Source organism: Stomoxys calcitrans, chromosome 4 (genome assembly GCF_963082655.1).
Source record: "Stomoxys calcitrans chromosome 4, idStoCalc2.1, whole genome shotgun sequence".
In the NCBI taxonomy this organism is placed as follows: Eukaryota; Metazoa; Arthropoda; class Insecta; order Diptera; family Muscidae; genus Stomoxys; species Stomoxys calcitrans.
In genome coordinates, this window is record NC_081555.1 from 182,427,931 (window position 1) to 182,455,185 (window position 27,255).

The 27,255-nt window shown below is 37.2% G+C and overlaps 1 protein-coding gene across 12 annotated transcripts in view; it reads left to right on the forward strand.

Moving 5' to 3' along the window:
* The window catches only part of LOC106095872 (disintegrin and metalloproteinase domain-containing protein 9), a 470,496-nt gene that overhangs the window by 397,899 nt on the left and 45,342 nt on the right, over nt 1–27,255 (forward strand). For 10 of the 12 annotated variants that reach the window (XR_001222811.2, XM_013263281.2, XM_013263282.2 and 7 more), the window contains exons 18-19: nt 11,204–11,342; nt 26,567–26,731. Coding sequence is in view for 11 of the 12 variants with exons in the window: in XM_013263281.2 (XP_013118735.1) it covers nt 11,204–11,342; nt 26,567–26,731 (304 nt within the window). In the remaining variant the exon portion in view is untranslated. The remainder of the gene's footprint in view (nt 1–11,203; nt 11,343–26,566; nt 26,732–27,255) is intronic. The other 2 variants (XM_013263276.2, XM_013263278.2) reach the window with 1 other exon arrangement.

Genomic DNA, 27,255 nt, shown 5'->3' on the forward strand with positions numbered 1-27,255 from the left:
ATGCGCCTTTTATGGTTCCAAAACCTTAAATCGAGGGATCGGTCCATATGGCAGCTATGGAGCGATCTGAATGAAATTGAAGAAGGATGTCGAAGGGCCTAACACAACTTACTGTCCCAAATTGCGGCGACATCGGACAATAAATGCGCCTTTTATGGGCCCAAAACCTTAAACCGAGGGATCGGTCTATATGGCAGCTATATCCAAATCCGATCCGATCAGGGCCAAATTAGAGAACGGTGCCAAAGGGCCTAAGACAACTCATTGTCCCAAATTTCAGCAAAATCGGATAATAAATGTGGCTTTTATGGGCCTAAGACCCTAAATCTGAAGATCGGTCTATATGGCAGCTATATCCAGACCTGGACCGATCTGAGAAAAATTGACGAAGGATGTCGAAGGGTCTAATACAACTCGCTGTCCTAAATTTCAGCAAAATCGGATAATAAATGTGGCTTTTATGGGCCCAAAACCTTAAATCGAGAGATCGGTCTATATGACAGCTATATCCAAATCTGGACCCATCTGGGCCAACTTGTCGAAGGTCATAACACAACTCACTGTCCAAAATGTCATTTAAATCGGATAATAAATGTGTATTTTACGGGCCTAAGACCCTAAATATGCCGATCGGTCTATATCAGGGCTATATCAAGATATAGTTCGATATAGCCCATCTTCGAACTTAACCTGCTTATGGACTAAAAAAGAATCTGTGCATAGTTTCAGCTCAATATCTCTATTTTTGAAGACTTTAGCGTGATTTCAACAGACAGACAGACGGACGGACATGTCTAGATCGTCTTAGATTTTCACGCTGATCAAAAATATATATACTTTATAGGGTCGGAAATGGATATATAGAGGTGTTGCAAATAGAATGACGAAATTAGTATACCCCCATTCTATGGTGGAGGGTATAAAAATCAATCATATGCCAGTTTGAGAGTCAAATATCCACCGTACAGTGGTTATTAAATGACATCTTATCTTCGAAATGAATTCTTAAATTCATATGACATTCCTCGGCTCAAGAATTGAGCATATCTGACCATTCATTCAATTAATTAAAAGTTTCTTGGGCATATTGTCCACCACAATCGACATTTGCACAACACATCCAAATTGACAAACTGCAGTTTCATGTCAAGCCACAACACATTTCCTTTCTCAAAATAATTCTGCCTAAACCTCCAATAATAGTCTCAATAATTAATTATATTCACAATACTATGCAAGTAGTATGTTATGAAAAGGCCAGCTTTAGTTTGTTAAATATTCATAATTACAAATTAATAATATGTGGTTGCATTCTCGGGGATAATAGGTTTTAAAATTTTAAATCTTTAACTGGGAACACGCCTACCCACTTGGCCTTCCTCGTTGGGCTAAGTATTGTTGCGTATATATTTAATTACATTAGCATCTGAATGGAAGTTTCTTAGTTGGGTGACTTAATTAATTACGCTTAGTATAGGCATTGGCCTTATAGGGGCCAACACAGGCACCCACATGCATATCAGGGCAAGGACTGCTATTTTTAATTGTAAACATATTGCAATGTAAGCACGTGGGAGAACGCGTGTGTATGTGTCTGTGTGTGTGTGTGTGTGAGTTAAATCACAAGGTTCATAAGTCATACAAGTTGTGACGATGCATCGTGGTGGTGGTGGTGATGTGTAATGATGTGGAGACATACTTCTACGAAGCGCATGCCGTATGCGGCATATTCACGTGCATGCATGGATTGGTACTCTTGTGCTCTTCGGTTTGTGTCCGTGTGTCTCTGTGTTTGTGTCACTGAGTTATCTATCGTATAATTATCTACTTGTATCAATAAGTACTATCACATATAAATGAATGTATGTATGTATGTAAATCTGTATGTTTTCTATGTATGTAAATAGATGTGTGTATTCTACATAATATATACATAAATATATATACGCGTTCGATATTAATGTGCGTGTGAGTGAGTGTATGAGAGTATGTGTTTTATTCATATTTAATTTGATAGTCCTTCTTTACCATCTCTACTCGACGTTGTTCATGTAATTTCTTTCGTATCTATTTAACATTGTGTGTATGTGTGTGTGTGTGTGTGTGAGTTTGAGTACTTTACAAGTACATACACATTAACATATTTAAGTATGTGTGTGCTTGCGCGCGAGTGTGGGTGTGTTGGTTGATATGTTTGTGTACATGCTATCTATAAAATACCAATGTTATTATTATTACTCATATAATCCTTAAAACAATAAATATGTACATATCAATGTATGTATGTATATATATGTATGTGAATATTTCATGTCTCCTGCCACTGTTTCTATCTCTCGTTCTCTCTCGATGTCTTTCTATCAACGTCTTTCATTATAACCTATGGATGTATGAGTGGGTGTGTATGTGTGCGAATATTATGTACGCATATTATTTTTTTTTTTTACTATTTTTGTTGTGTGTGAATGTTTTTGTTTTCATTTCAACGATTTCCATCTTCAATTATTTTTTATTTTATTTTGTCTTTTTGACTAATTATTTTCCATTGAAATTGACCAATAATATTATTGCAATATTGCCCTTGTTTATTTTAATTTTTTCTTCTACGTTTGTGTTGATGCACTTTTTATCTCAAAACTCCACACTTTTAGCTCGACACTTTGATGATACTTTTCGTTTATAGTCTATAACGAATAACTTGTCAAAACAAGCAATAATAAAAACAAAAAAATTAAAAAAAAAAAACTCTTGACCTTTTTTCGATGAGAAATCTATTCAATTCTTATATGGTTTACGAAGATTTATGGTGTTGTATATTGGCTTAACTGTATACATTATCCACCTTGGGTAATGTTACGATAACACATTCAGCAAACTGGTGATGACTGTATGAAAAAAAGAAATGTTAACCATAAATTAACGTAATATACATAATAATCAACCTTAGGCAGCCCCATAGACGAATTGTCAAATGGACAGGCTGATCGACAGACATTTGCATATAAAAACACACCGTCTGATGGGTGTCCTTGTATTAATGAGACCAGAAAAACAAACATAGACCAATGTCGCAATGTGATATCTGACCATGTACACATAATTTTTCCTTTTTTATTTTGAAAAAAATTTATAGCAAGACATGTGAGTGGAGAAAGAAGCATACACAAGCAGGGTTAAAAACGTACAAGCCGTATCGAAATAGACAATTCAAAGGGATCCAAGGGATATATCGATAGACATAGTTTTGCTTATAGTTTCTAAGCCTTCTTCTCTTATGGTTTGATATCACTTGAGGTTCATTTACTATGTAAAAACCATTGAACATTATTTTAATCTAATTCTACTTCGATTATTAATAATTACAACATGTAGAAAGGCGTTAAGTTCGGCCGGGCCGAACTTTAGATACCCACCACCTCGGGTATATATGTAATCCACTTTTCGTCAAAGAATAGGATACCGCAGAACCAATCCCTGATGATGGTATAGAATGTTTACCTCCTAGTCAGAATGAAGTTCAAGTAGCAGTGATCCAACTTAATAACAACAAGGCAGCAGGGGCCGACGAGTTATCCGCTGAACTATTTAAACCGGAGGCGACCCCTGATAAGGCATATGCATAAGCTTATCTGCGCAATCTGGCAATCTGGGAACTGACACAAATAACATGCTGAGGATATGGAAAGAATATTTTACCCAACTGCTAGTGTCCGACATTGGTGGCGAAGAGGATACCGTTGAACCAATCAATGACGATGGTATAGAATGTTTACCGCCTAGTCAGAATGAGGTCCAAGTAGCAGTGACCCGACTAAAGAACAAAAAGGCAGTAGGAGCCGACGGGTTACCCGCTGAACTATTTAAGACCGGAGACGTCAAGCTGATAAGGCATATGCATTAGCTTATCTGTGCAATCTGGGTAGAAGAACGCATACCCGATGATTGGAACATCAGCATACTATGTCCCGTACACAAGGAAGGAGACAAGACGGAATGTGCCAACTAAAGAGTCTCCTCCCAATTGCATACAAGATACTCTCGAGCGTACTGTGTGAAAGATTAAAACCTAAAGTCAATGAGATAATTAGGCCCTATTAACGCGGCTTTAGACCTGGTAAATCCACCCTGGACCAGATATTCACACTGAGCTAAATCCTGGAAAATACCCGAGAAGGACAAATCAACACCTACCATCTCTTTGTTGACTACAAAGCCGCCTTCGATACTCCTTTACGTTGAAAGATAATTCAAGCCATGTCTGAGTTTGGTATCCCTGCAAAATTAATAAGACAGTGCAGGATGACACTTGCAGATACGCGTTCCTCAGTAAGAATAGGAAAGAATCTCTCCGAACCATTTAATACCAAACGAGGTTTCAGACAAGAATACAGCCTATCGTGGATCTCCTTAATATCCCGTTGGAGAAGATTATACGAGATGTAGATGTGAATAGATATGTCACACCAATCACAAGGGAACACATCCTACTCGACTATGCTGACGACATCGATATCATAGGTCGGTCACCGGAAGTAGTAACTGCAGCCTTTGAAAGAATCGAAAGAGAGTTAGTGAAAATGGGTCTGGCAGTGAATGGAGATAAGACGAAATGGATGGTTTCAACTCCCAAAAAGCCTTGCACAACCAAGCAGATAAAGCAAATGGAGAAAGTTGGGAACCACAACTTTGAGACAGTCAGTAACTTTATCTACCTCGGCACCGCCGTAACCGAAACGAATGACACCAGTTTTGAGATTAAGCGAAGATTAATACTGGCAAACATATGCTACTTTGGACTAAGTAAGCAGTTTAAAAACAAAGGCCACCTCTCGACAGACAAAGATTACACTATATATATATAGACACTGATACTACCCGTGCTGTTATATGGTTCTGAAGCATGGGTACTTGTGACATCAGATGAGGCAGTGCTTGGAGTATTTGAGAGAAAGATTCTTCGTAAAATCCATGGACCAGTTTGCGTTAATGGAGAATATAGGCGACGTATGAACTACGAGCTGTATGAGCTGTATGGCGACGATAGCATAGTTACACGCATCAAAATACAATGGCTACGTTGGCTAGGTCATGTTGTCAGAATGGATGAAGAAGCTCCTGCAAAGAAGTCTTTTTGAAGGCATAGACGGTGCAAACTGGGAAGACCAAAAACAAGATGGAAAACCAAGTGGTGGGAGATACCTCGAAACTTGGTGTTAGAGATTTTAGAATGAGCGCAGAAGATCGAGGCGCTTGGAACGCTATTCTACGTTCGACTAGTGGAACAAATATTCTGTTATAAACAATTAAAGAAACAGACCTTTCGTCAAAATCCGGTGAAAAATGCTTACCTTATGCCCCATAGCAGCTATGTCGAAATAAGTTCCGATTTGGACCAAATATTAATTAGTACAAGTAATTGTTCAATTGTGCATAACTAAATTCGACACGGATGTCGAAAAGCCTAAAATAAGTCACTGTGTCAAATTTCAGTGAAATCGGATTATAAATGCGCCTTTTATGGCCCCAAAACCTTAAATCGAGAGATCGGTCAATATGGCAGCTATATCCCAATCTGGACCGATCTAAGACAAATGTCGAGGGGCTTAACTAACTCACTGTCTCAAATTTCGGCGACATCGGACAATTAATGCGCCTTTTATGGGCCCAAAACCTTAAATCGAGAGATCAATCTATATGGCAGCTATATCCAAAACTGGACCGATCTTTGTCCTATTGCAGAAGTATGTCGAGCGACCTAACACAATTCTCTGTCCCAAATTGTGGCAAAGTCGGACAATAAATGAGGCTTTTATGGGCCTAACACCCTAAAATGTCGGATCGGTCTATATGGCAGCTATATCCAAATCTGGACCGATCTGAGCCAAATTGAAGAAGGATGTCGAATAGCCTAACACAACTCATTGTCCCAAATTTTAGCAAAATTGGATAATAAATTTTGCTTTTATGGGCCTAAGATCCTTAATCGGCGGATCGGTCTATATGGGGGCTATATCGAGATATCGAGGAATTTGTGCAAAGGTTCAGCTCAATATCTCTATTGTTAAAGACCCTAGCGTGATGTCAACAGACGGACGGACATGGCTAGATCGTCGTAGATTTTTACGCTGATCTAGAATATATATACTCTATATAAGAATACAAATGTGACGCCGTCAATTCTAAATAACGCCTGGTATTATTTTGTTCGCATTATTGGCAAAGTGGGCTGTCTGATGTTAAATTGATACCAAATGGTATTACAAATCTTTGCCAATAATGCGAACAAAATAATACTGTATTTGACCACATGCACGCCAATTGTAAACGTTTTTCAGGTGGCTAGCCCGCACTCCCGCATTTTTTTACCACACAAATGGTTTTCATATGTATCTATTTGTAGAGGATTCGTTGCCCTCCTCCCTACTCCTCCACCTTCCTCTCCTTCCCCCCTTTATGTACAGTGGTTGGCGCCCTTGATCGTTTGTCGTTGTCTTCCAGCTGTTTAAGGTATAACACTAAACAGTAGGGATATTCACGGCGTTACGAGAGTTAGTTTGAATGCCTCTTACTCACTGATTTCGTTTTACTACACTTCTGATTACCAGAGATTACAATTCATTTTGCCAAAATACGAGGGATATTTTCAAGTTTTTTTTTTTTTTTTGCCTATTAGGGCATAATTTTTCGTCAGTTTCTTTTTCGAGGTGAGCTAAATTGTCGAAGGGTCGGACTTTTTGGCGCTATGTTCCAAAGTTTATTATCATCGATCTGGGTAAGAACTCTGATCCACAGTATTTTCATATTCCAGGGTATCACACTCCATCTCATTTTGTTTTCCACAAAGGTCTTGTGGAATAAGTACGTAACGTTGTAGTGTAATATCAAGAGGCAGCAACACTTGGGCTCACAAGGCTCAGAATTTAATTCCGTTTGGATTAAATTTAGGATTAAAACATATGTACACTACAGCGGTCTTCTTTATAGAAGTCCCAACTCGGAAAGGGAGGCCTCCTTAAGGGGCTGTAGGATAACCCTAATAGTGAAATTGTTAGTGATTTCAATGCCCACAACTCCTCCTGGCTTTCCCAATCGATTGATTTATCGATACGACTCCAGACGGTCAATACGCCAAGCTTTTCAAAGATCAGAATAGGATAGTGCAACTAGTGAATGAACCGACACATAATTCATGTATCGAAGGACACCAAAATAACATTCTTGACCTTTTCTTAACTTCACACCCTAAAAATTTTGAAGGTTATATCTTTCACCTCTTAATTATTCATCGTTTTTTTCGTATTCTGCTCTTCGCAGCGTCTTTTCCACAGCCCCGAGGTGGTCGACCGTAAAATACGAATGAGCACGTTGGGCAGAGCTAAACGAATTTTTCCAGCATTTCAATTGGCAACTTTGTTTTCTGGACTGTGGCATAAGTAGAACTTTGTGTGTCAAAGGAAAAGTTTATTCACGTACAGCGTCAATGTACTAAAGTAAGTAAAGTTGACAAACAGCGTCAATGTACTAGAGTTATTGCTTCTACGGGGGGAAACAAGATCTTTTGGTCATTTCTAAAAAGGGTGAAGCCTAACCCATGGGCTATTCCAACTCTTGTTGAAGATGACCAAATATTCAAACATACTAGCCGAAATGTTTGCAGGGAATTCTTACTTGCTGATTAGCAGTCAACCACTCCCCGTAGCTGAAAGCATATCCGGTTCGATGCCTCGGAAGTGGAGTAAGGAAGGTACTTGCTGATCTCGACGTTAATAAATCCTCGGACCCGGATTGTATATCGACAATTCTCCTTTGTAAGTGTTCTTCGACGCTTGCTCGACCTTTACGCAACCTTTTTAACCTTGCTTACCGTGTGGGAGTATTCCCGACGCGCTGGAAGGTTGCAAACATTCAGCTGATCCTCAAAAAGGATGAGGCTAACAACCCTGCGAATTACCGAACATTTGCGACATGCTCCGCCCTGTCCAAGATTATTGAGAGCATGATTAATCACCATCCACTGCCGTAGTTAGTGGTCGACAGTATGAAGTCCGTGGAAATCTCTCTACTGGAGACCTAATTGCATTTCTTTCGGAACGATGGAGTCGCTCAACCCACCAGTTTGGTGAGAGTAAAGTCGTGACACTGGATATTGCATTTCATGGGGTCTGGCACGGTGCACTTTTATCAAAGCTACTCGCTTTTGGTGTCGGTAATAACTTCGTTCGATTTATATCGAGCTTTCCAGAGATCAAATTTTACGTATTGTTGAAGATGGGTCCGCCACAAGGCTCTGTACTTTCACCCTCTCTTATTTTTACTTTTATTGACGATATATTGGTTCGGACCTCATATCCATTCATCTTATTCGCGGATGAAAAAATTCATATTCATTCGACCATAGGCCAAGGGGCGCATTCTGTATTAGTTGATCTAATTAGATCTGTTAACCACTTATGAGTGGGGTAGAATAAACTGAGTTGACTAAAATACACGAATGACGCAGTGCTGTCTTACAAGCGATTCGCGGACTCACTGCAACCTTCGATATTTATCGACGGTATGGAAATTCAACAATCAGATGCTCTTGATGTTCTGGGCATGAAGTGTGATGTCCGTTGGACAAGGCATGTATTCGAAGAGTCGAAAGAAGCATTCAAGTGTTTGGGCTTTTTTATTCGGTGCAAACCTTACATCAGGCCGAGGAAGGAATTTAACTCTCATATAGGGGATTGAGCTCCAGATTCCTCCTTGGAACTGCTAGACCGGCGATGTTGTTCACTGGAAACAGAAGGAATTCCATCTCTATTGCTTCTCTTGAAAATCGTCGGAATGTGGGTAGCGTTGCATGACCTGTGTTTCGAGAATATCCGCCTTCTTAGCCCTGATGTTGGCATATTCACCAGGAATACAAGACTTTCCAGAAACTCATACTCATTTGTAATTGAATGATAAGTCGACCGTACCATGCAATACTAAGAAAATTCTTTTTTCGTCATAACCACTCGTAAGTGGAATCGACTTTCGTTTAATGTGTTTCCCACCAACACCGACGTTTAGAAATTTAAAACGAGTATCTATAAACACTACTCCTTCTATCCTCGATCCAAACTTTAACTTTCCAAATGCCAATATAATGCGTTGCATATATAGAGGATATCTACTACAGGTTGATTACAAAAAAATGAAAAAAAAAAAAATATTGAGCTGAAACTTATACCATAGGCAAGTTGAGATCAAGGATGGGCTATATCATCAAAAAGTCCTTGTATGCACCTTTACTGCAATTGAAGTCCCATAAATGGCGCATTTATTACACTCATATTTGTCGCAAAGTGCCATGTTAGACCTTCGACATATGTGCGTAATATGGTCTATATTTGGATGTTGCCTCCATAATGACCGATCTCCCGATTTAAGTTATTGGGCCGCATGTATTACACAATTTCGCTGAAATTAAGAATATTGAACTATATTTGACCCTCGATAATAAAATCGCTATGGTAACTACTTTCCCAATCAAACAATAACAAATTGGTAATTTAATTGGATAAAATCATTTTTCAAATTAAACTAAAATGATTCTTATCGTATGAGTACAAAGTGCCCCAAAACTAGTCAGACCATAAAGTCCTTCAATCGCTTTATTGACAGCCATTCGTGTTCATTGATAATTCCCAACAACTAAACACAAACCTTCAGCAACCACCTGTATTCATTGAATGAATTCTTTTTTTTTTTGTGTTTCATTAACACTTTAACAATGACAAGTGTGGATGTGAATGTTTGTATGTTTTCTTGTGTGTGTGTATGTGTTTTTTGAGCAGACAAATTTGAATGAGTGTGTGTGTGTGTATGTGTCTCTGTGTGTTAGCGACCGAATGTTTTCATGATGGAGGAGGATTGATTGGAGGCGCTTAATTAATTATTTATTGAAACCGTGGCATTACTTTTGCTCGTTCCGTTGGGACTCTCTAGCAACATATTTCCCTTTCTACCTCTCTCTCCCTCTTTGTCTTTGTCTCACGGCCTCTATCTATCTTTCAAGCCTTCTCATTCTGACTTTATGTCCCTTAGTATGGCTGTGAATGTGAAACATTTGTTGTATACAAATCAACTCATCTTTTATGCATGACATGCACACACACACTCACACATATGAGCATACATAACTCACAGTTACAGTTATAGCCATCACTCTCAAAGCTCTCACATACACACACACACACACACACATTTACATTCACGCATAAACTAGCATTTCATCTTTTGCTTAGAGTCTGGATGGCTTATTTGATAGATGGATGGATGGATGGGTTGGAATGAATGAATGGGCTGACTACATGACTGACATGCCAGACTGTCCATCAATGTACAGAAAAAGAAGAAGACTAACAAAAAGAGGTCAATACCCATTTGTGTAAAGCGCGCTTTTTGGGATTACCATTGTCATGGCGTGCTGAGATTCTTGTCCCACTTGTCTAGAACCACAAAAACAAAACAAAAACCAACAACCTCCATATGTAGGAACAAAATGAATGAAAAGAAACACCCCAAAAGAAATAAAAACGAGGAAAACAACAGAGGGCGTTGAAGGATTTATTGCCAGTTACAATTTAAAGAATTTTAGTTAATTTAGATGTATTGATGTATCTAACACAACATATCAATTATTTTAATATATTTCCTGCAACTGTCAATGTCAATGATCAACTTGAACGTCAACCACACCAACGACACTTTTGACAACGTCCACGTCCACATCAATGCCAACGACATCGCCCCGCAACATCGTTCAACTTTGTGTGTGTGCGTGGCAATAACTCAAATGAACTAAAATAAAAACAAACACCTTAATCAAAATGCGGAATGGATGGAATCTCTCTATGGATATTTGTGTGCTTTGCAAATGGACATTAAATTAATTAAAAAATAACTTTTTTGTTTGTACTATTTTTCACATTTAAAAAAAAAAAACACCAATTCTTATGTAAACACGCACTCTCCCATTCACATATTTCTGTGTGTTCTATTCTATCACCACCCATGCAAAAACATTCGATTGCGTTCGCAATGAATTAAATCAAAAAAAAAAAAAATATATATAAATATATTTACATATTGAAAAACAAAACTAATTAAAACAAATTTCAAAAAAAAAAAATAACGCGAATGCGCTCACATACACAAAATAATGAAACTCGTATAGAGAACTACCATGGCTCAAATACAGTATTCCTAGTTGGTGTACTAATGTCAGTTGTTGGGTTCGTTTTTGTAACATTCACCTTGATGGCACTGTGCTACAGGTCAGTTGTAGTACATAGAAACTTCTCCCTGTGTCTGAGGTTAGTTGAAAAGAAGTAATGAAAAAACCAGTATTTGATGAGAACAAAAAGAACGATGCTAAAAAACAAAAAGCGAAAATGATTAAAGCTAAACAATCGAATTCTATTACGATTCTTTGGTTAATTAACAGAGCGATCTGTTTTGTTTTTAATTTTGTGCATAAAACAATTCATTGTCACATTAACCCCACCCCCACCCCAAGAAGTCAACCAGCCACCAACACCCACCACGACCACCACCCACACTCGCAAACACTCACATGTGCCATACACTCAATGACACTCGACCACATTCATACAAACCGCTATGAAAGACTTATTCACACACGCAGACAATGACACATACACTACCGCCACCGCCGCCACCGTCACCACCACCACCAGCAAAAAGAAGAAAAAACACTGCCATTTCCGATATTTTCTCTCATTAGTTTTCATTTAGCCAAGCAAAGATCTATCTGTGCGTGTGTGTGAATACGATTTTATTTCATTTATTCTGTGAATACTCTTTTTGATGTTTTGTTTAATTTTTATTTTGTTTTTTTTTTTTTCCACCACCAGTTGTTTAGTTTCATCTTTCCTTTAATACGGCGGTTGCCGATGAAAATCGCAAAGCCTTGTTGTTCCCCTCCCTCTTTCACTCTCTCTCTCTCTCTCTCACTCTCTCTTTCTTTTTTTTTCGCCCTTTGGGGAGCTGTGTTTAAACATTTTGCGTGGCCTCATTTTCTGTTGACTTTGTGTTTTTTATATGGCCTCCTAAAAAACAAAATTTTAAAAAATCATCCCCCCCCTCCCCATTCAACTATTTGTCTGTCTGTCTGTGTATATACGTATGAACGTATTTATTTATGGTTTCCTTTTTTATGTTGAACTGTCTATTTGTTTGTAGCCTTTTACTCGTACATATTTATCAGCATATCTACATGTGTTCCATAAATCGATGTTGTGTTCTCAAATTCCCCACATGCCCACAAAATCCACTGAAACCAACTTGCCCATTAACGCATTTGAACAGAATTGGAATGTTTATAAAAAACCAAACCAAAAAAAATTAAAAGAAAAAAAAACTCCCCTCATGCAACGCTCTAAGTTTTGTATGCTGCGCTGCCAAATTTGCTTGAACTCACTGTAATCAACCATAACCACAATGCTTGTTAATTGGCTTAATGCACACTTCCCACAACCACCAGACTGCATCCAATGACCGCCACTACAAAATCCACTCTCACTCCCCACTTACTCCCGCTCCCACTCACTCACTCTGTTCATTAAATCGCACCACTTCCCTACTTGCAAGTTTAACCTACATCCGGTCAATCACAGGACTTTTGTCGTGAGCATTAAATCGAAACCACCATCACTTTCTCAAACGCAAACCCATCACCAGCCGATCCTTCACTGCCAGCAGCAACCCATACCACTCCCACTCCCCTCTCACTCCACTCCCATGAGCAAACAAAAAATGATGATATCAACTTCATTAAACTCAATGTTTTAATTTGTAACTTTTTTGTTCCTTCTTTTATCGAAAGCAAATTTTTTAATGAAAATGGAAAAATCCTTTTTGTGTACGTAACAAAAGATAAAAACAAAAACAAAAAAGATGAGAAAATTATTTACAAAAAATTTAAAAAAAAACGTATATGGGCATGCCGATATGCGTTGCTGCCAAAAAAATAAGCCAAGCCGAGTAAACTCAATTTTTCATTACTACTTTTATGGTTGTCGTCGTCATTGTGACTGTTAGCATTTATGTAGACTCAGTACTCAGTATCCAGTATTCAGTATTCACAAAAATACTTATACTCGTACTCGTTCCACCACTTCAGTGATTATAGAAAAAAAAAGCCATACAGAAAAAAATCCAAATCCTACAAACAATACGTACCGTAAGCGATTCCATTCAAACGAAAATTAAAGAAAAAACCCCATCGCCTCTAATACCATTCGCCCATATTGGCTTACATTTGCGTTTCTTTTCTTTTGCTCGCAACTTCTTGGACAGACCTTGATTTTCGTTCGTTCCTTCCCTCCTTCCTCAATGGGGGGGTAGAGGACGAAGAAAAACCAAAGCCCTACCAAATACGGTGCAAGGCAATTAAGAAAAGATTTTTTTTTATCGCTGAATAAGTTCACACATCCTTTCCGTTTCATTTGTTCATCACAATTTGCCGATTTCCATATGCCATAAATCATGGCAATGGTTGAAATCATCCATCTAAAAATCAATCCATTGGTCCAGCAATTCAGGTAAGTTTTTTTAAGGTCACTGTCATGATGCTACAGCTCCAGTTCCAGCCGCAGTCGTGTTCTAAGGTAAAGGAAGAGTTCCAGAGTCATATCTCGTCAGTTTAGCAAAAAAAAAGCTCATTAAACTAGCTAAAAGTAGCTAAGAACTCCACGGTTACTTCTGTGCTTATCCAATGTCTGAATGTTGTATCCCATTATCCTGCAAAGTTAAGTAATTTTGCCGTGTCAAGCACATAATCTCAGGAAGGACAGATCATTTCATTGTCTGTCATCACTTCGTGATACAGAGTATTATAGCCCAGTTCATTTGTTTGTAAAGCTATAAAGGAGACAACTAGAACCATTTTCAACAATATTCCTGTCTGTCCAAGTATTCTCATTTCTTATCCCATCGAATAAATTGTTCCACATGCCAACCTGTCCGATTTCACCATGCGCAGGCTACATGTTGTTGTTGTAACAGTATGTTGTACACTGGGGAGCAGTCCTTTCCGATGAAGGACTCCATTTTGTCAATCCGGTACGTACCACCGGCTGCCATGGGATTGAGAAAACAGAGTTTGCGGTGGCGCAACCGAACAAATACATGGTTCAGAATTTATAAGCCGGATTTGAGTCTCGCAATGTCTGATCTGTAAATATCGTTCGGAGGATTTTTGATGATGGAAAAACCAAAGGTACCACTACTCTTGGCCACAAATTTTGATGTCAGATTCCTGTTTTATTGGGCAACCCAATATTTACAAATATTATTTATTCATATTCTTTTTTGTCAAATTCCATCTCTACGTGAGTTCTAAGGTGGAATAATATGCTAGATTGGTTTCCTAGAACTTGTATGTCAGATTTGTATTCTATTCGCTTGGGGCGGGCTGGCCTCGTCAGGGAATTTTCAATATCATCATGCCTTGAAACAGGGGACACCTTCAATAATGCAAGACCGACTTCAATCATGAAAGAAGAGGACATATTTGACATTAACATTGCCATAAGAGGTTTATTACTGACTTACTTACTAAAAGACGATTTACGGCCAACTTGGATTCTATTAATCTAGATGTGATAGAGATGTATTAGTATACGGACAACTCAAGCAGGTCTATTGCAACCAATGCAAATTGCAAATTTTGCCCATGAGTATACCACTAAGGAACAGGGGCAAACTTCTCACATATCAATGAGTGCAGTCCGATTCAAAATTAAGCTCAATGATAAGGGGCCTTCTTTTTATAGCCAAGATCGAACGGCGTGCCGCAGTGCGACACCTCTTTGGAGAAAAGTTTTACAAGGCATAGTACCTCACAAATGTTGCCAGCATTAGGAGGGGAAAACCACCGCTGAAAATTTTTTCTGATGTTCTCGCCACGATTCGAACCCAAGTGTTCAGCGTCATAGGCGGACATGCTAACCTCTGCGCTACGGTGGCTTCTATTCTATTGCAACCACTCTATTGGTATTTTGCAACCACTACCGTGTATTGTTCAGTTGTCCGCTTATGCTATGACTATACGAATACGGAGGAAGTTTACCAACATTATTTGGGATATTCACCAGAAAATCCTCCGTACTACATAAAAATTGGCTGAGGCAAAAAAATAATCACAAACATTTTTTTGATTTAATATAAAAACAAGTAAAAGCGTGCCAAGATCTTATCTTATATACAGGTTATGAACCGATTTGGACCATGCAAAACAAAACATAGCACTTCATGGAAAATTTCAGCCAAATCGGATAATAATTGAGCACTCTAGAAGCTCAAGCAGTCAAGATCCGAGATCGCTTTATATGACAGCTTTTTCAAGTTATAAACCGATTAAACACCTAATGCAAAATTTCAGTTAAATCGGAGAAGACTTGCGCCTCCTAGGGGATCAGGAAGTCAAGATCCAAGATCGGTTTATATGGCAGATATATCAAAACATGGACCGATATGGTACATTTAAAATCCCAACAGATCTACACTTATAGGAAGTATTTGTGCAAAATAACAAGCACCCAGCTATATTCCTTCAAAAGTTAGCATGCTTTCCACAGACGGACGGACATGGCCAAATCGGCTAGGAGCTTTATGACTATTAAGAATATATATACTTTATGGGGTCTAAGACGAATATTTCGAGGTGCTACGAAACAAATAATACGACCTCAAAGAATACATCAAAAACTGATACTACCTTGAATGATTTGTGAAATTGTGCAAAATTATTAAAAATCCAAAATACTCAACAAAAGCCAGATTATAAAACGCCTTGTCCTTTCATCACATCCGCATTGATGAACAACAGCATCTTTTTCCATTTCAATCATACAGTAAACGCCTCTAGACGTTGAGGCTAGACAAATTGCTGCGAACACTACCTTGAGGTTAAGAAAGGAAAACAAGTTTTGAACCACTACAACTGACATATTCGAATAGAACTATAATATTCCTGGTAATAGAAGATCTAGAGCCTGGCATATCGAGAAGATTGAAGCATGACAATAGAATGTAACAACCGTGCTGTTGGCGTGCCTCTAGAAACATACGAGCATTAAAACTTGTAGACATCTATCGCCTTGCTATCGTTGGTATGAGTAGAAATTTTAGTCATCGTGTACGCCATTAGAGGTTACCGCTTGATTGGAAAATATACTGATCGACTAAGGTTGCAAGTAACCATTTCTGCGAGGAAGAGGAAAGTACAAAATATCTACTATGTGCTATTCCAGTGTCAACAAGCAGTAGGAGTTCCACTTTATGAATTTATTCACTTATCCACTACTTGGAAGTCTGTCTAAATTAGCTGATGTTAACATTCGCAAAGTACTAGAATCTAGCAAGTAAACTTTTTAAAAAGTAAGGAACTAAAATACATTGCAACCTTCAGTGTTTTTTCCATCAGACAGTGATCTGTCTTGATGAACAAAATGAGTCGGACGTCTGGCCAAAACAGCAAAGCGGTTAACCTATTCAAGTCTTGATTGGGCCTTCTAATTTTGAGTGTTTACAACAGATTTCAGTTTCCCTCGAGTTCCTAGTCTCGCAAGTTCGTTATTACTACAATTCCCTGGGATATCACGGTGGCCCGGCAACCAGAACTGATGAATTCTGAACTGTTCTGCCATCTCGTTGTTAAATCTGCGACAGTCGAGGGTGGTTTTCGATTTCAGAAATATGTTTCCCAGAGATTAGATAGCTGCCTGGCTGTATGAGAAGATATTTATGCCTATCCAAGTCTGCTCAAATTTTTCTTACCCATGGAGATATCCGTAATATTCCGTCGAAAAAATTCACAAAAAAAAATTTTAAATGTTGAGACTACATCCAAATCTGAGAGGATTTTTCGTAGATTTCGTCTTTTAGCCAAAAATGGGATAATGGCGTAATTTTATGGCAATCAGCCCTTACCTTCATTAAAACAATACGTACAGAAAGATGGAAATGGTGAAATCGAATCAGAAAGTGATACTGACGCAAATAATTTGCTCACAATAGGTCTATCCTTCTTGCATAAAATTAACAGAAGTTTATAAAAAACCCCAATGATTAAGGCAATTTAAATTTGAAATTAATTTTTATACCCTCCACCATAGGATAGGGGTATACTAATTTCGTCATTCTGTTTGTAACTCCTCGAAATATTCCCCTGATCGTCATGACATTTTAAGTCCGTCTGTCCGTCCGTCCGTCTGTCCGTCCGTCCGTCTATCTGTCGAAAGCACGCTAACTTTCGAAGGAGTATTGCTATCCGTTTGAAATTTTGCACAAATACTTCTTATTAGTTTAGGTCGGTGGGGCCAAATCGGACCATGTTTTGATATAGCTCCCCTGTAAACCGATCTGGGGTCTTGACTTCTTCTCTTGCATGAGGTGGTTTGTTTTGATTTCCAACAATTGTGTTAGGTGTGGTTCAAACCGATTCATAACCTGATATAGCTGTCATATAAACCGATCTGGGGTCTTGACTTCTTCAGCCTCTATAGGGCGCAATTCTAATCCGATTTGGCTGAAATTTAGAACGAAGTGTTTTGTTAGGACTTTCACAAACTATGCTAATTACGGTTCAAATCGGTTCATAACCTGATATAGCTGCCATAGAAACCGATCTGGGATCTTAACTTCTTGAGCATCTAGAGGTCGCAATTATTATCCGATTTGGTTGAAATTTTGTACAACGACTTCTCTTATGCATTTGAACATACGTTTCAATTATGGTCTGAATCGGTTTATAGCCTGATACAGCTCCCATATAAACCGATCTCCCTATTTTACTTCTTGAGCCCATAAAGGGTGAAATTTTTTCAATTATGGCCCATTCTGTTGACACAATTTTTCAAAACACTTTCATTTGTTTGATTTCTATATCCAATTGAAATTCGTCTTATAAGTAGCGAGTCGTCTCCAAATGATTGGCCTAGCACTAACCCCAGGTGGAGATATTATTCATGTAAATTGTCTATTAAAAGCCCCATCTTTCATCAAGCGATCTTAAACCCATAAGGTGAACCGAAAACTCATGGGTCGGACCTGTGGTCCCCCAAGTCCGCTTTGAATTAGACCTTTCCTTAAAATTTCGCAAAGGAAAGTGCAAGCAATATTTAGTTCCTGCGAAAGGCGTTGTTGTAGATTAATTCTGACTAGCATCAATTTTGTAAGACTGGGAGCCCTAGACGAAGGCATGAATATGTTGTTTAGTTCATTAAAGTGTTTGAAATTTCCTCCAGTCTCCAGTGGAAGAGTCACCGCTTTCACAGAAAGTTTTCGGAAACTTAACCATTACACTTCAGCAATGTTGAGGATGTCAAAGCTCCAAAGGCTGCATTTCAAAAACAATCTGAAGATGGGAAACCTTTTACCTGTCGGAAACATAATTGAATGTCGGAAAGTCACTTAGCCCACAATAGTGATAAGAGGGAAGAGGTTGTAGTAAATCACAAAGCTTGTTTGTAAATAAAACACAATTTGAGTTTCTCGGAATCGGTAGTACAAACTGGAAACTATTTAGTTGTTCAAACTTCCTGTTTAGGCAAAAAGTATTTTCTGTTTGATAAAGTTTAATTTTCCTATAACTTGCTCTTTAACTACAAGTCAAACGGAAATACATTTTCAACCAGCTTAAAACTCAATACATAATGACGCCATTAAAATGTAGACAGATTTCTGCAGCAATTAAATTAGCTGATACGATATAGACATAAAGCAAAAATAAATACAAAAAAAAAGCAGCTGAGTGATTGTGCTTGAAGGACATGCACAAATGATTGTGGCTTTGCACTTGCGATTGGATAGACATGACTTTCATTTAATGCGTCATCAATTGGTTGACATGAAATGCGACTATTGCAGCCGCATGACATGACATAAATGTGGTCACGGACCGACAGATATGCTCTGACCGCCATAGACATATGTATAAATGTATATAACTGAAACTTTGTCTGTGTGGCAAAGTCATGAAAATGTCATTGTTATGGTCAATTTTATGACTTGGTAACTTTTGACTTTTGCATCATGTCCGAGTGCAGGATAATGGGCTATAAAGCAACGACAACAAGGATTCTGGAACACGACTGCAATTCTAACACACGCACTAACATCCACCCACCCACACACCAATAGACGAGGTAAGTCGTATTTTATTCATTAACACGCTCTTATCTTCACATTTCGCATTTTAAACCTACTACATAGTCGGACCGGGGAGTACGTACTAGTAATGTAGGATTTAGAGCATTTGAATACTTTTTTATTAAATCCAACCAAGATAATAATCGCATAGAGCATATTCCATTTTGAGACAAACTAAAACGATTCATTTGATTGGATGATGCGCATTCATGGCCCTCTTTGGTCCATGAAGAATATGCCTTTAAATGACAAAAAAAAAAAAAAACAATAAAAAAAAATTAAACATTAAAACGAAATCGATGGAATGTAGTTAGTTGTCATTACCATTAGCTGTGATCTGAAGACCAGAGACCCGCTGATTGGATGGCAGATGGCGTGGATCAGCGAGTCTCTGCTCGGATTGAGTGTACACCACACCTTGTTGCAAGAATTGATTGGCTGTGTCTTGTTTGTATGTATGTCGTATGTCATACACAAATCGATCGCATCGATTTGCATCGAATTAAAAATCAAATCTCGAAATTTTTTCAAATCAAAGTCGCACACATTTTGAGTTATGGTGGTGCTTTCTACTGAGCTAGAATGGATCTAATTGTGTCATGTAAACGAACAAAAGGACATGATCGAATGGTCAAATCGACTCATGCCTGCCTGCGATACACACATAAAACATTGAAATTGTTGCATTTGTGTTTTGTTTGTGTATTATACTCGTAAATATTCGTATCTGCATCTGTGTATTATAATTTGCATCAAACATTTCAACTAAACCAACTTTACAAAAATAATAAATAATAAAAAAAACATAAATAAATACAATATAAGTATATGCATACATCTATGTATGTATGTATCCATACATGTATGTATGTATACATGTACTCACTCTGTATATACATATGTACATAAAATATGCCAAATAATTTATACATGCAAAAACAACAACAACTAATACTGCCACCACTACCACAACAAAATACTAAACTAACACGAAAGAAAAACAAAACAAAACACAACACCATCAACATCGAACATCAAACATCGAACATCGCACCCACAACAACATTCGCTAATTTACAGCTTGAGGCAAGGTAACACTGATATATGCACTGTTTTCGCGCTTTAACGGTTTGTACGAACCCTATCTACTGCAACTACTTGCATCGAATTTTGGCCTTCTCTACTCTGACAACAGCAACAACTCTAAATGGAGCATACTCTGTAATATTTGTAAGTAAATAAGTTAAATATTTGCCAATTGTATATTATTTACATATACTGTTTTTTTTTTTTATTTGAAAATTTTGTGTTCATTTGAAATGTACTCGTACTGTCAAACTTCATTTAAGCTGTCAAATGAATGATTTGTATGAATAAGGTTTGGTACCTTACTATTTACTATTCCTGGACATATATAAAAAAAGACAAGATATTAATACTTTGTGGAAAAAGCATTTGCAAATGATAAAACCAGTTAGGAAAGGCAAAAGTCGGGCGGTGCCGACTATATAATACCTTACACCACCTAGTGCATGTAGTACTTTTTATATGTAAAACCTCTCTCGACATCTAGTCAGACTTAAATTTGAATACCAATTGAAATAGCAATTTAGAACCTTTTAAGATTTTCCTACCATAGGACAAAATATGTGGATTTCCACATCTTTAAAAGACCATATCGGTTAAAAGATTATATGTGAGGGACATGAAATAGAACATCTCACGCCCTATATTGCAGAGATGTGACCAAAGTTGTGGATTTTACTGCCTTAAAAGTCCATATCGGATGAAATATACACATTGAAACTATATCTAAATCAGGACGGATTTTAATGAAATTTTTCGCATGTATTGGAACGTCAATTTAAACGTCTCCTGCAAAATCGGACGAAAATTGTGCATTATACAGCCCTAAAAGGCCATATCGGATGAACGATATGTAAGGGAGCTATATATAAATATAAACCGATTTTTATGAAATTTTGCACACATATGAAGACGTCGAATAAAGCACCTCATGCAAAATTTTGGAAAGATCGAACCAAAATTGTGAATTCTACGGCTTTAAAAGGCCAAATCGGATAAAATATATATATGGGAGCTATATCTAAATCTGAACCGGTTTTTATGAAATTTTACACTTAAATTGAGACTTTACAAAAACGACTCCACACCAAATTTGGTGAAGATCGGACCAAAATTGTGGCTTCTACAGCCTTAATAGTTCAAATCGGATGAAAGATATATATCGGATCTTTATCTAAATCTGAACCGATTTTGATGAAATATGCTAAGAGCAGTAACAAATCAGTCCGCGCCAAATGTTGTGCAGATCGGTTGAAAATTTAAGCTACTACGGTCATTTAAGTGCAAATTGGGGGATGCATATATATGGGAGCTATATCTAAATCTAAACCGATCTTTATGAAATTTTCCACTCATATTAGGACGTCAAAAAAAAACACCTCGCGCAAAATATTTTAAAGATCGGATTAAAACTGTGGCTTCTACAGCCTCAAAAGTCCATATCGGATGAAAGATATATATGGGAGCTATATCTAAATCTGGACCGATTTTCATGAAATTTTCCACACATATTAGGACGTCAAATAAAACCGGACGTTAATTTAAGATCGAACTAAAACTGTGGCTTCAACAGCCTCAAAAGTCTTTATCGGATAAAAGATATATATGGGAGCTATATCTAAATCTGAACCGATTTTTAAGAAATTTCGCACGCATATGTAGACCTCAAATAAAATACCCAAAGCCAAATTTTGTAAAGATTGGACGAAAATTGTGGCTTCTACAGCCTTAAAAAACATATCGGATGAAAGATATATATGGGAGCTATATCTAAATCTAAACCGATGTTTTTCAAAATCAATAGCGTTTGTCCTTGGGCCAAAAAAGTGATATGTGCAAAATTTCGTGACAATCGAACAACAATCACGACCTGCACTTTGATTACAAGGAAACATGGACTCACAGACGGACATGGCTAAATCGAATCAGAAAGTGATTCTGAGTCGATCGGTATACTTATCAATGGGTCTATCTCTTCTCCTTCTTGGCGTTGCAAACAAATGAACAAATCTATAACACCCTGTACCACAGTGGTGGTACATGATCGATGTCATTTATAATATACCGAAAATATGAAAATTTCTTTCAAACCAATATGGTTCTTTAACAATGTTAATTTTGAGCTTGAAATATCAAGGCAAGGAATAGCATGTCGAAACGTTCTTATTTCGGCCGGACGCGAATCAACCGCATAAAATTTCCCTTTATTAACTCCGTTTTGTGTCTCCAATAGTTTGTAACAATTAAATCGGGAATTGATTACGACTCCTATAATTTGAAGAATTCATGTCAGCGAATCGGTATTTTAAGGGGCCTATATAAGTATATAGCTCGATTCAGACCATACTCGGCACAGATGCTGGAAGTCAGAAGTTTTTGTACCAAATTGAGGCTTCTAGGGCTTCAAGAAGCCAATTCCAGGGATAGGTTTATATGGGGGTTATATCAGTTTATCGGTCGATTCGAATCAAAAGTCAGAACAGAATCAACAGGTCCAAGTTTTAGCCAAATCAGATGAAATTTTTAGCCTCCAGGGGTTCAAGAAGACAAATCCGAGAATTAGTTCATATGGGAGCTATATAAGTTGATAAAAAGAACTCATAGCGCAAATCCTTGTGCGAAATTTCAGCTAAATTGCTTGAAAATTGATGCATCTAGGGGCTCTTGAAGTCAAACTCGGGAATAGGTTTATATGGAAACAATATCAATTTATTAACCGATTTGGATCAAGCGCATTGGCAAGATTGGTCAAACAATGCGCTTGCAGTGGCTCTTGGGTTGAAAATCTGTCGATATACATACATGACAACTATATCTAAAACTGGGTCGATTTCTATGAAATTCACTAGTAATATCGAAAGTCATCAGAAAATCCTTCCTGCAAAATTTCGAGAGAATCGGTTAAAAATTAGCACTTTCTTGCAATATTTCTGAAAATCTGACGAACATATGTTTGGGAGCTATACCTAAATCTGAACCTATTTCAGCGAACTTCTCAGATACTGTGACGGTCATCGAGGAAAGCGTTTTGCAAAGTTTTTAGCTAGATGGGTCAATAAATGCGCTTGCTGTGACTCTATAAGTGAAAATCGGGCGATATGTCAGCTATATCCAAATCTGAACCGATATCCATGAGAATAGCCAGTAATGTTGAGAGTCAAGGGGAAAGGCCTTCCTGTGCAATTTCAAGAGTATCGTGTAACAAATGACCATTTTATTGCACTATTACTGCAAATCGGACAAACATATATATGGGGGCCATATCCAAATCTGAACCGAGTTTTTCCAATTACAATAGGCTTCGTCTCTAGGCCGAATTTGAAGACGATCGGATAAAAATTACCACCTGTAGTTTGTACACAAATTAACATGGACAGACGAACATAGCTAAATCGAATCAGAAAACGATTCTGAGTCTATCGGTATACTTATCAATGTGTCTATCTCTCTTCCTTTGTTGTTACAAACTAATTCACTAAGTTAAAATACCCTGTACCACAGTAGTAGTGTAGGGTATAAAAAGTGCTAAATTCGTCCAGACCGTATTTTGGGAACCCACCACTATGGATTCCCCTACATACCATACTACATACCAAATTTCTACCAAATCAGACAAAAATTAAAATGATAAACCTATATAGACCATATTTGGTACGATTGATGGAAGTCGTAATGAAACTCTACCTGCAAAATTTCAGCCCAATAACATTTGCAGCTTTTAAGAGGCTCAAAATTTCAAATCTGAAGATTATTCTGATTAATCTGGTTAATATGGGAGCTATATCAAGTTAAAAACCGATTTCGATAATCGATTTAGACCGTAGTTGCACAGTTGTTGAAAATCATAACAAAACACTTCGTGCAAAATTTCAGCCAAATCGGATAACAATTCAAGAGGCTAAAGAAAGCAAATAAGGAGATGGGTTTATATTGGAACTATTTACAAATCTGAACCAATGTGGCCCATTTGCTAACCCCAATGCACAGATGACAAGAAATATCTGTGCAAAATTTCAAGCGGCTAATTTTATGCGTTCTACCGCTATCGTGAGTTTCACTGATCGAAGGACATGGCTATATCGATTTAGAATGTCATGACGATCAAGAATATAATACTTTTTGGAGTCGCAGTACAATATTTGGAGGTGTTACAAAGGAAATAGCTGGATTAATAAATCCCCCAACCTATGGTGGTGGGTAAAAAAATAAACTAATGGGGTGAAACTTTGTACAGATTAAAAATCTTGGTCCCAAATTTCGCTGAAATATATATTTATTTCTTGTTCTTGGACTGGACCATATTTTGATGTAGAGTGGTAGGTATCCAAATTTTAACCAGGCCTTTTCCCATGTCGAAATATTAAACTAAGCCTCATCAAGATAGCGTTGGCCCAACATAAACTTTGTGCTATTTACGCTGTAAGTTGAGCAACATTTGATCTCAATTGAAAATTTTAACTTTGTTTACTTAAAATTTTTAATTAAAAAAAAAAAAAAAAAAAAACAAATTATTTCAATATCAACCAATTGGTGAACTTGAGTCCAAATTTTCAAGAACTTGTCAAAAATTTTTAAATAATTATTCATTTTTTAGAGGGCAAAAAAGAAGCTCACATTGTAAAGGTACGTTCAGATTATTCAAATATTTAATCCATCTTGTTTTGTTATTTTTACTCAAAATACGTCAATCGTACATTCTTGATTTTATATTCACACTAGACACATTTATTTGACTCATTTTATTTGTCTAAAAACAATTTAAATGGCGCTAACCAATCAATTGCATGTAAAATTTGTGTTTCTTTGTACGATTGACATATTTTGGGCAAAAATAACAAAAAATTAGGATCAAATATTTGATTAATCTGAACGTAGCTTAAGAAGTCTCTGAATTATGTTAACTAAACTTTCGTTAGGTACATTTCTTTTGAACACACATTTTTTTTATATTTCCCAAGTTTACAATAAATATAACTAAAAATAGTATATATGACTTTTGTTCCAGTTGTCGGAGAGTAGAGAAGGCCTTTGCTAAATAATCTCTTATGAATAAAGCAATTGAGTACCTTTGAAATCTATTCACCCCCCAATGTTACCTTACCTGTTACCACATAAAAATGCTATTCAATTCAATTGGGTTCTATTCATTTCACTTTCCCTTCTGTTCGATTGCTATTGGTTGTTTGTTACAATTTTTTAGTTTGTCTTGGGTTTTCAAATTTGATCTTACTTTTTGTTCAAAGAATCGGTTTTATAGCATACAAAAGATGACATTGCAATACCCTCTTAACATATTATTAATCAATCACATGTTTTTTTATTACTATTCCATACTATTCCAAATTGTTTCTCTCCATTCCACACCAAAAATAAAAAAACCAAAAAAAATATATAAATAAAATGTGAAAATTCCAAACGAAACCCCAAAACGGAAACAAACATAAACGAAACGAAACTGTTTCGAAACGTCATCCAACATCATGGCCTCATCTATTCGAAAAAAAAAACAAAATCCAAATGCACCTACAACGAACATACATACATGCGTCATTGCTGCGTATCGTGCTTTATAACCTCGTCTCCACAATGTGTGTGTGTGCCTGTATGTATGTACGTGCACATTTTCGTTTTCGCAAAACTGAAAATGAAAATGAAAAACTAATTAAAAATTGCTCAAATATAAATCAAACCCGTAATGATAAAACCGGTAATAATGCAATCAACATCAACATCTACATATCGATAACAAACAAATACTGCAACAACAACAACAACAATAACAATTAAAACAAATCAACAACAATAACAACGCCAATAACAACAACCATTCCCATAATCATCATCTATCTCGTATGGTAACAACAACTACAACAACAATAACAAACAAACAAATCAATCAACCAACCACTCTTACTGAAAAATTGCCAATCTCTGTCTATCTATCTCGCTCTCTATCTATCTATCTGTCTGTCTATCTAACTATCTATCTATCTATCATGACCATAAATCAATAACTAAATAACTAATCAAACAACCAATCGACCAAACCCCCCCCCCTCCATCATATTCAAAATCCAATCCAATACGATTCTATCCAAATGCAATATTTACCCGTATTTTGAAAACCTCAAAAACCAAAACTGAAATCATAAATCGAATAATTCAACTTAATAAATAAAAACAAAACCCCACTACCACTATTGCCACTGTGAACACTGTGACCACTGTGCAATTCGGTGTATGTCGTTGGATGCATTGAACACGAACGTGACTACAGGCGCAAGACTACCACTCTCAAGTACGATCCACCTTACACGAAGAAGCCAATGGCAAAGACTTATGGTGGACCGCCTGCCACTGCCCCAAATCATCAGTCGGTGGAGGAGATCTCCCAGGATGGTTCAAATAAATTGAATGTCTACGAAAATCAATCAGGTTTCACGTAAGTACTGTCAATTGATCCATTAATTCTCATTATCAATAACTTATAAAATCATAAAAAATTATATATTTGGCTATCGGTGATGAATTTGATTCAATACCTCTTAAGGTACTACGAAGCGTATGATTTTTTTAGTATTTCATACGCCACCACGTCCATAGTTGTTTTCTAATAACAAGAAAAACAAGTAAAAGCGTGCTAAGTTCGGCCGTGCCGAATCTTATATACCCTCCACCATGGGTCGCATTTGTCGAGTTCTTTTCCCGGCATCTCTTCTTAGACAAAAAAGGATATAAGAAAAGATTTGCTCTGCTATGAGAGCGATATCAAGATAGGGTCCGGTTTGGACCACAATTTATATGTTGCAGACCTGTGTAAAATGTCAGCCGATTCGAATAAGAATTGCGCCCTTTGGGGGCTCAAGAAGTAAAATAGAGAGATCGATTTATATGGGAGCTGTATCGGGCTATAGACCGATTCAGACCATAATAAACACGTATGTTGATGGTCAAGAGAGGATCCCT